Source organism: Castor canadensis, chromosome X, assembly GCF_047511655.1.
Source record: "Castor canadensis chromosome X, mCasCan1.hap1v2, whole genome shotgun sequence".
In the NCBI taxonomy this organism is placed as follows: Eukaryota; Metazoa; Chordata; class Mammalia; order Rodentia; family Castoridae; genus Castor; species Castor canadensis.
The window spans coordinates 121,670,478-121,685,168 of NC_133405.1; the positions used below are offsets into that span (position 1 = coordinate 121,670,478).

The following is a 14,691-nucleotide window of genomic DNA, read 5'->3' on the forward strand; positions in this document are numbered from 1 at the left end:
GAAGCTAAGATCAGGCAGTTAATAAAATTTCTCCAGGTCTCACAGGTGATAAGTACTAGTAGACACTGATTTCAAAGCTTTTGCCCTTTCCACACTACTTTATGTTGCAAATCAAATTCTAGTAAATATTTTTTTTCTTTAACTTTTTCTTTTTTATTTCTCTTGTTAGGGGTTAAATCCAGGGCCTTGGACATACTAGGCACTCAATCCTTTTAACTAGTTGTATGACCTTGAATAAAAAGGCACTTTACCTGTAAACCTTAGCATCTTCAGTTACCAAGTTAGAGTTGGTCGGGTACTGATAAGGTAGGCTGTGGTTAGAAGTGCTGCTGCCAGGGAGAGGGTTTCTCTGACGTTAACTGGGTCAGATTTACTCCCGACTTTAAGGGTTAGATTTACTATTTGGGCTCCAAGTGAAAGGGGTAAGCTCTAACTAACATGGTGTTCTTTTAGGGGTCATGCATTATTCTAAGTGCTCTTTTTTTTTTGGTGGCACTGGAATTTGAACTCAGGGCTTCACCCTTGCAAAGCAAATACTCTACTGTTTGAGCCACAACTCCAGTCTATTTTGCTCTGGTTATTTTGGAAACGGAGTCTTGTGAACTGTTTGCCTAGGTTGGCCTCAAACTGTGATCCTCCTGATCCTAGCCTCCCAAGCAGCTAGGATTGCAGGCATGAACCACCAGTGCCTGGCTGCTAAGTGCTTTTACATGCATTAATTCATTTAATTCTCACAGCAACCTATGATGTGGATTCTATTACTATTAATACTCTCATTTTACAGATGAGGACTTTAGAGCATAGAGAAGCTAAATAGCTTGCCCTAAGAGCTAATAGAAGTTTAACCAGGATTCAGTCCCTCCAGTGTGTGACTCCAGACGGGTATTCTAACTCAACCATTTCCATAGAGACTATATTATGTTAATTAGGTATAGTCACTGAGCATTTCGTTGTTTCTACTTCTGTACATGTTTCCCATAAAAGTGTAAAATACTGCTGTTAGTCTTTTTTTTTTTTTTTTTTTTTGGCGAGGAGGGAGGTTTGAACTCAAGGCTTCACACTTGCTAGGCAGGCACTCTACCACTTGAGCCACTCCTTCAGCCTTACCAGCCCTGTTTTGTGTTGGGTATTTTCAAGATAGGGTCTCATGAACTATTTGCCCAGGGCTGCCTTCGTGTGAGCCACCAGTTCCCCGGTTAAAGCTGTTAGTCTTATTGATAGGTGCACTAAACTTTCTCTGTTAGAAAAGTTACTAGCTATCACAAATTCTTTTAGAAGTTGATCTGGATTAGGTAAGCTTCATAAATGCATTGGTGAGACTTTGAAAGTAGCTGTAGTTTATTTACTTTGTGTATCTATGTAATGATATTTCTTATCTATAAAATCATATAAAAAGCAGAATAATAAATGAAAATTTTATGACTGAAAAGAAAGTTTGGAGATCATAATGTCCAGTGCTCTTAACTTTTTACAGATATCGAGAGAAGGCCAAGAAAATTTAAGTAACTTACCAGGCCAGGTCTGGTGGCTCAAGCCTGTAATCCTAGCTACTTGGGAGGTGGAGATTGGGACGTTCAAGGCCAACCCAGGCAAAAAAGTTCTAGAGACCCCATCTCAGCCAGTGGCCTGTCATCCCAAGCTATGTGGGGAAGTACAAATAGAAGAATTATGGTCCAGGTTGGCCCAGGCATAAAATTATCAATGCAAAAAAAAAAAAACAAAACAAAACCTAAGTAAGTTTAAGTATCTTAAAGGTATTTCTGTTCTAAAACTATCAGGACCTTTGGTTATAAGAAGGAGAAATCAACTAAGATAGTAAAAAGGAGGGATTTAAAAATGTAAGGATTTCTCTCAGAACTCAAGAGCAGGCTCTATATAGAGCTGGGTCTGGGAATAGAAAATGAAGGTGTTAAGGGAGCACTCCTTGCCTTATCCTGGCTTTTGTCTTTCTCAGTTGACCTCCTTTCTCTGATACTTAGCCCACATGACAGGCAGAAGTGGGTGCCTATACCTGCTTTTTGTCCTGTTCCAATTCATCTCTTTCTTTTCCCCTTTTTTCTTTTTCCACTTCTCTCTCTTCCTCACTTCTCTAAATTCTTCACAAAAGAGTGTTCATCTTGATTCATGTTTCCCATTTGGGTCTGATCAAGGGATAGGAGCCTACCCACTAGGAATCCCCCTTGGCAGACTAGGTGCCAAGAAGATGGTGCTGGGCACTCAGGTAGGTAACCTGCACCTGTCTTTGGGGTCTTTTGATTCAGTTTATCAACCCTACCCCTATGGTATTTGCTTCATTTCCCTATGATATTTCTACCACACCAGTGTCTGGAACCTGAGTTACATTTTTTGAGAAAGTATAGTATTTCCTGCAAGGGGATCAAAAGTTTGAGGCCAGCTGGGCTAAGTAGTGAGACCCTATCTCAAAAAATATAATATCTCTTTTTATTTAATTTTTGGTGCTGACAGTTGAACCCAGGCCTTTGTACATGCTAAGCATGTATTCTTCCACTGAGCTATACCCCTGGGCCTTGTAACTCCTTTTTTGTTTGTTTGTTTTGGCTGCACTGGGTTTTGAACTCAGGGCCTCATGCTTGCTAAGCAGGCTCTCTTACCACTTGAACCACTCCACCAGCCTTTTTTTGTGATTTTTTTTTTCTTTTTTTTGAGATTGAGTCTTTTGAACTATTTGCTTAGGGCTGGCCTCGAGCCCCGATCTTCCTGATCTCTGCCTCCTGAGTAGCTAGGATTATAGGCATGAGCCACCAGTGCCCGGTTGTAGCTCCTTTTTAAAATACTTTGCCTTTAGAGTACTTTTCCTTTTTTTGTGGTACTAGTGGTTTGAACTCAGGGCCTTATGCTTGCTTTTGACTAATAGAATATTAATAAAAATTTTGATCTTAATTTTATCTTATGCATACTTAGCAAAGTATATTAAATAAGTGAACATATTTAAAGTGGTAGACTCAATTGGACCTAAGGTAGGCTAAGAGACAGATGGGAAGAAGGAGGCACCTAGAATGCCTCTTGATAAGATGGAGACTACAAAAGAAAAAAACTGCTTAGAGAAAGAATTAGGATTCTGTTTAGTGGGTTTTTTTTTTTTTTTGGCAGCACTGAGGTTTGAACTCAGGGCCTCACACATATTAGGCAGGTACTTTACCACTTGAGCCATGCCACCAGCCTGGATATGTTGATTGTGCGATCTCCAAATGGAATCACTCTAAATAGGGCATTCAGAAGAAGAGTCTACTATGCAGTCAATTCATTATATGTGTAACTAAGCGTATGTGGGGACTAGACAGTTAGGGCTTTTAAAGATTTTTGATGAGCCTTTTTTTTTTGTGGTACTGCAGCTTGAACTCTGTAGGCAGGCACTTGAACAATTTCGCCACCCATCAAACTATTTTTTTGAAGGTACTGAAGTTTGAACTCAGGGCCTTATGCTTGCTAAGCAGGCACTCTACCACTTGAGTTACTCCAATCCTGTTTTGTGTTATATATATGTATATATGCATATATAAAAAATATGTGTACCTATATATGCATACATATGTATACATATATATATTTCCCGATACTGGGGTTTGAACTCAGGGCCTATACCTTGAGCCACTCCACCAGCCCTTTTTTGTGTTGGGTGTTTTTCGAGATAGGACTCTTGAGCTATTTGTTTCGAAGCAGTCCTTCTGATCTCTGCCTACTGAGTAGCTAGGATTACAGGCACAAGCCACTGGCGCCCAGCTTGTGTTGGGTATTTTTGAGATAGTGTCTTGCGAGCTATTTGCCTGGGGTTGGCTTCAAACCTGATCCTTCTGATTTCTGCCCCCTGAGTAGCTAGGATTGTAGGCATGAGCCACTGGCACTTGACTGAAACTTTTTTTTTTAACTTAGAAGGTTTTTTTTCATATGACTTCAGGCTGGGATAACTTAAACTGATTGAAATGTCAAGAAGTTGCTGGGTGCCGGTGGCTCTTGCCCATAGTCCTAGCTACTGGGGAGGCTGAGATTGGTACGACTGAGGTTCAGGACCAGCCCAGGTCAATAGTTCATGTGTCCCTATCTCCAAAATAACCAGAGTGCAATGGACTAGAGGTGTAGCTCAAGTGGTAAAGAGTGCCTGTTTTACAAGTGCAAAGCCCTGAGTTCAAACCTCAGTACCACCAAAAAAATGTGAAGAAGTTAAAATATAGGGTGTAATAGCATATTTGATGAAGCAAAGTAGTAAGTCTAGTGATTGCCTATTCACCAGAGTGGATGAGTGGTGCCATTTATGTTTCTGTAAAAGCCTCTTTCTTCTCAGCACCTGAGAGCTCAGCCACATCCGTGTATAGAGTGGATTCCTGATTGGCACATATCTCCATATCTAATGTAGGATGTGACACACAGAGGAGCTATTGGTAATACAGTGGTGAGACTGACAGAGACAGCCTGCTAAAGAAGGAGGTAGAACAGGTGATAGGAGTCAACTGTGTTCCATTTACTTCACCAGAGGGCTCTTGGTCCACCTAAACACCCAACCAAGGGAAGAAAAGAATTTGGGAAGATTAGAATTTGTGAGGATTCAGAGCCTAGGTGTTGCTGCCATATCCTTTGATTGTGCTCTTCTAGGCTAGCATGGTCTGTGGGTGGTGATTCAGCAAATGGGTCAAACATCTGATTCTCAATCATGAGGTATTCAAGATAATGCTTTAAAAATGGCTGTAGTATCCCACAAATTTGTCCATATCAGTTATCCTTAGTTTGGTAAAATCTTTCATTGTGCATCAGTGCACACCAGAACAGAATGGCCTCACAACTGTTCAAAGAAGAAAATTGCCCAGAGGCATTACAGAAAGGCACTCCGAGATTAAAGAACCAGTCAGCAAAGTTTTGTTTTAGCGTGGCAAGCATGGAGGACAGGCAAAAGGGATAAGGGAAATGAAAGCCCTAACAAGAGAGTGATTGCTATGATATGGGAAGGTCTAAGCTGGAAAAGGATAGAGGTGAAGTTCCAAGAGATGATGTACCAAGTTAAAAAAAGAGGAAGGTCTCCCAGCATGATTGGGCATGCCTGTAATTTCAGCACTCTGTAATCCCAGCACTTCAGAGTCTGAGGCAGCCTAGGATACATAGTGAGACTGTCTCAAATCAACAAAATCAGAGCAGGAAGGGTAAGTGGAAAGTTGACAGTCTAGATTTTAGGTGTGGACCAGTCCTGTATCAGGGCAGGTCCTAGGGATTTGGGAATAGGGTTTGTAGTGGAATAAGGGGGAGTTAGCAGGGGTTGAGATGTTCAGGGAACTTTGACTCTTGGTTTTTGAATGGGTTATCTCTTGTGAACATTGAATAGGTGAAGATGATTCAGCCAGGTAGCGCCATTCAGCAAATGTGGGCGATCAGGGGGTGTGTACATATGATAAAGTGGCACAGAAAATGGATTTTTATCTGATTGAAAGGCCAGGTTTTAGAAAAAGGACAGAAAACTAAGAGAAAGTGTAGAAAGTTAGGTCTGTAAGTTCTGGAAGAGTATTTTTTTCTAATGTGGAAGGAGGTGGGGATAGGGGTAGGAGACAAGGCCTGGAAGCTGTGACTTTCAGGAAAACCATGTTACTTAAATGAGGATGAGGAGATTGCTTTCTGGACTAACATGAGCATGTAAGGGAGTTTGTGTACAGTGAAGCAAGGTTCCTACAGGGCACAGTGGAAAGAATGGGGAGGGCATTCAGGAGTGAAGGAGAGGTTCATTGGGGAGGAAGCTGTGTGAGAATGTGTGTAAAGAACAGGATAGATGGCTTGGGATGGGCATTCCTGTGAAAAGGAATAACTTTGCTTCATAAATAGCGTAATAGACTTATTTATTCTGTTTTACTTAGATCTAATTTTATTTTTTATGTATTTTTTACAACACTGGAGATTAAACCCAGGACTTTATGCATGCTAAGCACGTACTCTACCATGGAGCTACCTCCCCAGCCCTAGATCTGATTTTAATTCAACTATCTTAGCTTCATTTCTCTGCTATGGTTAGATTGGTTTAATTTTCTTAAAATTATATGTTTATATTTTAAATATAAAAGCAATTCATCATCATTGTTTTTAAAAATAGGCTAATGAGGTAAGTAAAAAGGAAAAGAAACCTCTTGAAATCCTACTACCTGGAGACATCATTTTGGTATCTTCCAGATTTTCTCTCATCTAAAATACATATAGGGCTGGTGGAGTGGCTCAAGTGGTAAGAGCAACTGCCTAGCAAGTGTGAGGCCCTGAGTTTGAGGCCCTGAGTTCAAGCCCCAGTGCTGCCAAAAAAAAAAAAAAAAAAGAAAGAAAGAAATACATGTATACATGTCTTTTCTTTTTTGGAGCTGGGATTGAACCACCCAGGGCCTTGTGCATGCTAGGCAATAGCTCTACCACTGAACTACATCTCAGCCCAATGCTTAATTTTTAAGTATATACTCAGAATACCATAGCATCTAAGAAATAACCTTTGTGAGATTAGGCAAATTGCAGCCACCATTCTTAATTGTTATAGAATTGTTGCTGAATTTTCCAAAGGCTTTTTTTTTTCAATTTATTACTATTTTTTTTTGGTGGAATCTAGGGTTTGAACTCAAGGCTTCATGCTTCCTAAACAAAACACTCTACTGTCTGAACTATACCTCCTGTAATTGGGCTTTTTTTTTTTTAAGAGGATTTTTGTATTTTTTATTATATCTTTTTAAAATTATGGTACTGGGGGTACATTGTGACATTTACCAAAGTTCTTACAAAATATCATAGTTGAATTCACCCCCTCCATTATTCTTCTTTGTCCTCCCTCCTTTGTTGTTGGACTTTTGAATACTTTCCTTTTTATTTTTTTGGCAGGACTGGGATTTGAACTCAGGGCTTCAGGTTTACAAAGCAGGCACTCTACTATTAGAGCCACACCTTCAGTCCTTTTTTTTTTTTTTTTTTTTTTTTTTTGTCTCCCAAGTAGCTGGGACTATGGATGCTTGCCATTGTGCCTGGATACTTTCTAATTTTATTTATTATAAAACTAGAAAGAAAAATCTTGGATGTATGACTTGGCATATTTATCTGATTATTTCCTTTTGGCAAATTTCTAGCAGTTTTTAAGTGTATTTTTTTTGATGTGTGTTTTTTTTTTTTAATGGGACTGGGGTTTGAACTCATGGCTTCTCACTTGCAAAGCAGGTGCTCTACTGCTCAAACCACATCTCCAGTCTATTTTGCTCTGGTTATTTTGGAGATGGGGGTCTCAAGAACTGTTTGCCCATGCTGGCCTCAAACCTTGACCTCCTGATCCCAGCCTCTCAAGTTGCTGGGATTATAAGCATGAACCACTGACACCAGCTCTTTCTTCTTGTCTTTTTCTTAAGTTTAGTATTTGGTTGTGAAATCTTTTCTGTGTTGCTAATTTTGGAATTTTTAAAAGTATGTTTCATGAACAGTGTAACATCTATATTGTTTGTAAGTTAACAATCTACCATTGTTTGATAAATACATCTTTAATAGATGGTGTTCCCCAGGTAGAAAGCAAAAAACACTGTAGTCTGAAAACCCTGGGCTGGCAGAGTGGCTCGAGTGGTAAAGTGTCTGCCAAAAAGCACAAAACTTTGAGTTCAAACTCCAGTACTATTAAAAAAAAAAAGAAGAAGAAGAAGAATGAAAACCTTTAGGTTTCCTTTTAGGACTTAGGCAGTAGAGTTAAGATAATTACAAAAAATTTAAAAACTCTTAAGTTAACAGTGTTTTCTGAATGCATGGGAATGATTAACACCATTTTTCTTTGATTACTCTTTTTCCAGGTGATTCATGGCAGGGGACGTGGAAGGATTCTGTTCCTCCATCCATGACACCAGTGTCTCTGCTGGGTTCAGAGCACTGTATGAGGAGGGATTGCTTCTTGATGTCACTCTGGTGATTGAAGATCATCAGTTCCAAGCCCATAAAGCACTCTTGGCCACCCAGAGTGATTACTTCAGAATTATGTTTACTGCAGACATGAGGGAACGAGATCAGGACAAAATTCACTTGAAAGGTCTAACAGCTACTGGTTTTAGCCATGTTCTTCAGTTTATGTACTATGGAACTATAGAACTGAGTATGAATACTGTTCATGAGATTCTTCAGGCTGCCATGTATGTTCAACTTATAGAAGTGGTGAAGTTCTGCTGTTCTTTCCTATTAGCAAAAATCTGCCTAGAAAATTGTGCAGAAATTATGAGACTCTTAGATGATTTCGGTGTAAACATCGAGGGAGTCAGGGAGAAGCTGGACACCTTTCTGCTAGACAACTTTGTGCCACTTATGTCCAGGCCTGATTTCCTGTCCTATCTAAGCTTTGAGAAACTCATGTCTTATTTGGATAATGATCATCTGAGCAGGTTCCCAGAGATAGAGCTGTACGAGGCTGTGCAGTCTTGGCTGCGGCATGATAGAAGACGCTGGAGACATACAGATACCATCATTCAGAACATCAGGTTTTGTTTGATGACCCCATCCAGTGTTTTTGAAAAGGTTGGTGCATTTGAAAGCAATAGACAGGCAGTATGTGTGCATAGATAAGATTTCCAGACTTGGTCAGGAGTCGAAAAATGAAAGAGTAGTTTAGAAGAATAGTTTATATGTAAAAAGTCTAATTTTATTGTAGCTTGTGCTTTTAGGTTTTATTTTAAAAATGCATTTTGTGGGTGAAAGATGAACCAGGTAGGTAGTAGAATAGTTTCATTTTTAAAGTACTCTTTTTTAATGTTTATTTTTTTGGTGGTACTGTGTTTGAACTCAGGGCCTCATGTTTGCAGGAGCTCTACCACTTGAGCCACTCCACTAGTCCTTTAAAGGTACTCTTAAAGTTGAATCATAATTATTTGATGTAAACTATTTCAAATTTGTTTTAGCTTTTTTCTCTTTTTACAAAGTAATTAAATCTGAACTGGGTCAGGCTAGCTCTTTTAAGTAATACATACTGGAATTGGCATTGAGTTTTACAGTTCTGCATGATATACGTTAATACAGTTTCTTATTCTTCTGAAATGTAAGGTTACATAAAATAGCTCTTGAAAACCAATAGGCCATAGTAATGATTTTCTTCCCTGTTCGTTCCTAATTCTGTCCCCATCCCCATTTCAACATGAATACTAAGTAAATTTAACCATGATACATGTTCTATGTCTAAAAACATCATCTTGGCATTTTAAAACAAGTAGAATATAAATCCTCTGTGTACATTCATCAAACATGCCTGTGTACGTTTTACCAGGTAAATAGTTCTCTCTCCAAAATAGTCTTTCTCCAGAACAGCTTTGGTCTTTTTGCATATAAGCAGTTTTGTTTTATATCATAGTCTCACTTGTGATCCATTCTTGCCCAAAGGAGAGAGCAGTTTCAGTAATTGCTTAACTTAATTGGTTTCTAATCACATGGTTACCTCTGGGGCTCTATTTTCCTCTTACATCTTTTCTTCTTTCTCGAAAGCACACAAAGCTTGCTTGATACCCTTTGTATTAAACAGTTCCTCAGCTTTAGTTACCAGGCCAGGTGATAAAAAAATACAGTATTTGCAAAGGAGGGTTGTTTATGCCATTTGACAAAAAATAAACAAATATGCACCTTTGAATAACACTCTACAGCCAGCCTAGCATGCCCCTTCCCCTCAGAGATACTGTGAAATGTCATTATCTTACACTTTTAATACAGAACTTAATTTTATCTTTATTCTCAGAATGTACTCTTATGACAAATAGTTGAAAGTAAAGAATATACTTTTTTCAGTGACAGTCAGCCCCGTATGAACCTTGTCAATTATTTGTCTCTCATGTGTTGATTTTTTTTCTTTACTATTGTTTTTGCTGCTATCTTTCCCTGGGGAATCCTGTTTTGTCTTTACACATTAAATGCAAATGCTTTCCCATTACTAAAATAGAACTCTTCCTACTTCAGTGTAGATGGATGTACTTGTGACATAAAAAGTAAAATTTCCCCTCTTTGTGGGAAAGTATGAAAGTGCTGAGCTGTTGAGCTTTTTTTACATTCCAACTATCAGTTCCAGGTAGGCAGTTGTGACAGTCGCTAAATATTAATACTATTAGATTTTTTTTTGTGGCACTGGAATTTGAACTCAGGGCCTTGTACCTGCAGCCCCTTGTCAGGTAAATTTTTAAAATGTAGAAGACATCAATTGAACCTGCTGATGAGTTCCTTTGGCATCTCCAGCATAAGAGTGGTTATTACCATTGGCTAAGTACTCAGAGTTACCAAAATAAAAATGTTATTAAGGCTTTCCTTTGGAATTAATTTCTTAGAAAAACTTAATAAGGACCCAGCAACTGAGAAATGTTTGTTTTTTGTAATATAATGTAAATCTTTCCTTTATTTTAGTTATGGTAAGTGGAAGGTAGGCCTTAGTATTATGTGAATATTTAAGTTTATCAAAGGAATCTCTGGCTTTCTAAGTGTTGACAAACATTGTTAGGCATATTTGAGACTTTATCTCTAGAAATAAAACTCCAGAAAGCAAACTAATATGGAAAATTTGATTGGCACATAAGAATTTAGAGTATTTTTAAATCACAGTATTTTGAGCTCTTTGAAAATAGGACTCATCTCTTTTTTCCTGTACTTAGCACACTGCAGGTCTCAAACAAGGCCATTTTAACATCCATTATGCTTGCATGGCACTAGAGAGAATACATGGAAGTACAGGCATGTTACTTACCTCTGTGCTGGACCTTTTTCAGTAAGAGAGTCTACATGGGGAAAAGTTTAGATAGTTTTGATTTGTGGTTTTACCCAGTTTGCTGGAATTTGTTGACATGTGCGTTTTATTTTTAGCTTTAGCATGTTTTAGACTTCCTATTATGAGAGTTTCTAAATGTACAAAAAAGCTGAAAGAATAGAATGCTTACTCAAAAACAAGTTAATTGTTAACATTTTGCCATATTTGCAAGATAGGCAGAAGCTGTGTTGTATACCTTTTTTTTCCCCCTGATAGTACTGAGGTTTGAATGGCTTCATGCTTGCTAGGTAGACAGACGCTCTACCACTTGAGCCATTCTGCCAGCTCCAGTAGCCTTTGTGTATAATTTTGTTTTTTGCTAAACTAATTCGAAGAAAGTTGTAGACATTATGACACTTCATCCATAACTACTTAAGCAAGCATCTCTCAGTAAGGATATTTTCTTTTTTCTTTTGCAGTACTGAGGTTTGAACTCAAGGCTTACACCTTGAGCCACTCCACCAGCCCTGTTTTGTGAAGGGTTTTTTAGAGAGGGTTTTGCCAACTATTTGCCCAGGCTGGCTTCTAACAGCAATCCTCCTGATCTCTGCCTCCTGAGAATCTAGGATTACAGGCATGAGCTACTGGTAACTGGCAAGGATATTTTCATACATAATGAAAGTACTATTGTCACATCTAAGAGAATTAACAATTCCTTAACATCATGTAATGCCAAGTCCACTTTCTGATTTCTGTTATTCCAAAGATGTCTCTTTAGCTGCCTTTCATGAACTAGAATTTAATCAAGTTTCACACAGCACATTTGATTGTGTCTTTCTTTTCATCTAGAATTCCCTCTCCTTTCCATTCATTTATGAGAATGTTCAAACATACAAAAGCTGAATAGTATAATGAATACCTGTGTAGACTCTTTCCTACCTAAGTACAATACTGTTCCATCCAGGAATGTTAACACTAAGATCTTCATCAAATAAGTATTTCATATTCACATTTTTTCCAGTTGTTCCCAGAATCTCCTAGAATCCAGTCAAGATTTATGCATTGCTTATTGCTTTTGGCTATCATGCCTGTCTAAGCTTTCTTCTTCTTTTTTTTTTTTTTTTGTGCCTTTGGTGATACTGGGGTTTGAACTTGGCTTGGCACTTGCAAAGCAGGAACTCTACCACTTAAGCCACACCTCCAATCCATTTTGCTCTGGTTATTTGGAGATGGGGTCTTGTGAACTATATGCCCAGACTGGCCTTGAACCATGATCCTCCTGGTTTCAGCCTCCAAAGTAGTTAGGATTATAGGCGTGACCACACTGCCCATTGTCTTACTGTGTTCCACATTCTGGATGTATCATGATTATTTCCTTGTGTTGGTATTAACTTAGTTCCTCTATTCCCTTTATTTTCTATTGACTCATTTACTTTTTAGCATCATGGTTTTTAGGAACAATTATAGGAAAATATTGTAATGTCAGAGAAAAATTTGGAAAACCATTTAGCAAGTTGATCAAACTTAGAAATCATCAGTCTCAAAAAAATCATTCTGTTTGGATTCTGAAGCTAAGTAGCTCAATTCTGTGACTATAATCAAAATTTTATTCACAGTATTCTGTGTTAGGTTTCTTTAAGAGTTATATTTTTCACCCTTCAAAAAATTTACAACACCTCAATTATTTTTGGCAGTACTGGGGTTTGCACTTAGGGTTTCATGCTTACTAGGCAGGTACTCTACCACTTAGCAATTCCACCAGCCCTGTTTTGTATTGGGTATTTTCAAGATAGGGTCTCATGAACTATCTGCCCAGGCTGGCCTCGAATCATGATCCTCTTGATCTCTGCCTCCTAAGTAGCTAGGATTACAGGTATGAACCACCAGCTCCTGGCTGACACTTCAATTTATTGAGATCCTTTTGGCGGTACTGGGATTTAAAGGGCTAGGTGCAGTGGCTTGATCCCCAGCAACAGCAATGAAAAAATCCTGAAGTAATTACACTTTTTCTCGTCTTAGTCTCTATATCTCAATTCAGACTAGCCACCCTTCACATATTCAGTAACCACATGTGGCAACTATATTGAGCAGTGGAGCTCTACAGACAGAGATGCAAAGCTATTTTTCTTTTTTGGTGCTGGGGATTGAACACAGGGCCTTGCTCATGCTATGCCCATGTTCTTCCCCACTGAGCTACACCTCCAGTCCCCAGTCTGAGGCAAGCACTCATCTACATCTCCAGTCCTCAATTCTTTTCAGATTGATTGCATATTAAAATAACATTTTGGATATATTGAGTTAAATATATTTTAAGATCAATATATTTTTACTTTTTGAAATGTGGGTACTAGAAAATGTAAAATTACATCTTTGCCTTGTGTTGGTGGCTTGGGTTGTATTTTCATTGCATAGCACTGTCTAAGGAAGTGAGTTTTTTTAAATTAGAAATTCTATGCATATAGTAAGCAGTCTTTCTCACATATTTAGCTCCTCTCCCACATTCCCAGTCTTAAGAAATGTGATGTACAGTTAATGTTAAGGAGCTCATCAACTTAATGATTTTGTGGACTGGTTGATGAAGATAACTCTTAATGACTACAGCATCTCTTTGTCAAGACCCTTTCTCTGTTTGCATGAAAACAAAGGGAAACAGTACAAAACTTGGGTGAAGGAACCTATGGAGATTTCAATTCTTCCTGTGGTGTAGTAACTATTAGATCCAAGCAGGCCTTCTTAAAGGGGTGGGGGAGGGATGTTACATGTCTCCCCAAGGAAGAGCTCCCCCTAAATTCAGGAACCCGAATCATGCCCTCAAGTTGTGCTGAAATCTTTGAGTTTGTTTTACTGCAGCCTATTCTTGTAGTCCTCTAGTTGATTTACCCTGAAGCTGAGAACACTGCCTTAAGAGCCACCACTAAAGAAGCTAAGGCTTCCAGATTTCCTCACCGAGCTCATTAGAGGCAGTGGTACTACTTATTTCAATGCTATATATGGATATGTATGTGTATACACACATAGAGTATTGTTTGTGTGTATGTGTATGCATATATGTGCGCCAGGTTGTGCACTACATTTGGGCAGAGTCTAAATTTTATGCCCATTTATAGATAAGAAAACAGGCTCAGAAAGGTTAGGAATCTTATTCCAGAAGAAGTGGCACTGTCCAGAGTAGAACCCAGATCTGCTTGCTTCTTAGTTCAAGCACTTCTTATAGATGCTAGACTAGGGAGAGAACTCTTAAGCTGCAGAAAGCGTGCTGTTAACTGTGGTTCAGCCTGGGTCATTTAGAAGTTGTTTAGAGTTGTGAAAATTCTAATGTGCTTAAATGAACAAAACAAAGCCTAAGAGCTTTAATGACAGTGAAAGAGAATGTAAGATGTGCAAGCATGATTTTGGAGTTTTTCACTGTATAACGAAATCTAAAAATTTAAAGATAGTATCTTTTTTTTTTTTTTTGCAGTTCTGAGGATTAAACCCAGGTCATTTCACATACTAGGCATGTGGTGCTGTACCACTAAACTACATCCCCAGCTAAATCTTGTCCTTTTGACACTGAGTTCTTAAGATTTGTTTTATCTATACTAGATTCCATTTTAAAATTAGACTACAATTTCAGTTTTTACTTAATGTCTGTGGTGTGTATTTTTACTACCTCTGATGGTCTTTGTATCTGTTAACACATATAAGGCCTAACATTTGCTGTTCTGAATTTCAATGATGATTTAATAGCTTAAACTATGTTCTCTTAGATTTTTAAATTTTTTTATAAAAACAATTATTTATTGAGAACATTTCATGAAGTAAATGTATATTATACCTTATTGTATGTAAAAGATCAGATTCTTAGCAAAATCGTTAAATTATTGATTAAAATATCTGTTTGTTGATTTTTTGGTGCGGTGACATTTTAACAGTTTTTGAATCCCAGAGCATCTAAGTGTCATAAATGTGTATAAGGTAAGACTCAAGACACCAATGATCCCCTTAGAAGT

The 14,691-nt window shown here is 38.2% G+C and overlaps 1 protein-coding gene across 1 annotated transcript in view; it reads left to right on the forward strand.

Moving 5' to 3' along the window:
- Positions 1-14,691, forward strand: part of Klhl15 (kelch like family member 15) — a 39,846-nt gene that overhangs the window by 8,318 nt on the left and 16,837 nt on the right. Inside the window, exon 3 of the mRNA XM_074063897.1 lies at positions 7,791-8,502. Coding sequence (XP_073919998.1) covers positions 7,798-8,502 — 705 coding nt within the window. The 5' untranslated portion in view covers positions 7,791-7,797. The remainder of the gene's footprint in view (positions 1-7,790; positions 8,503-14,691) is intronic.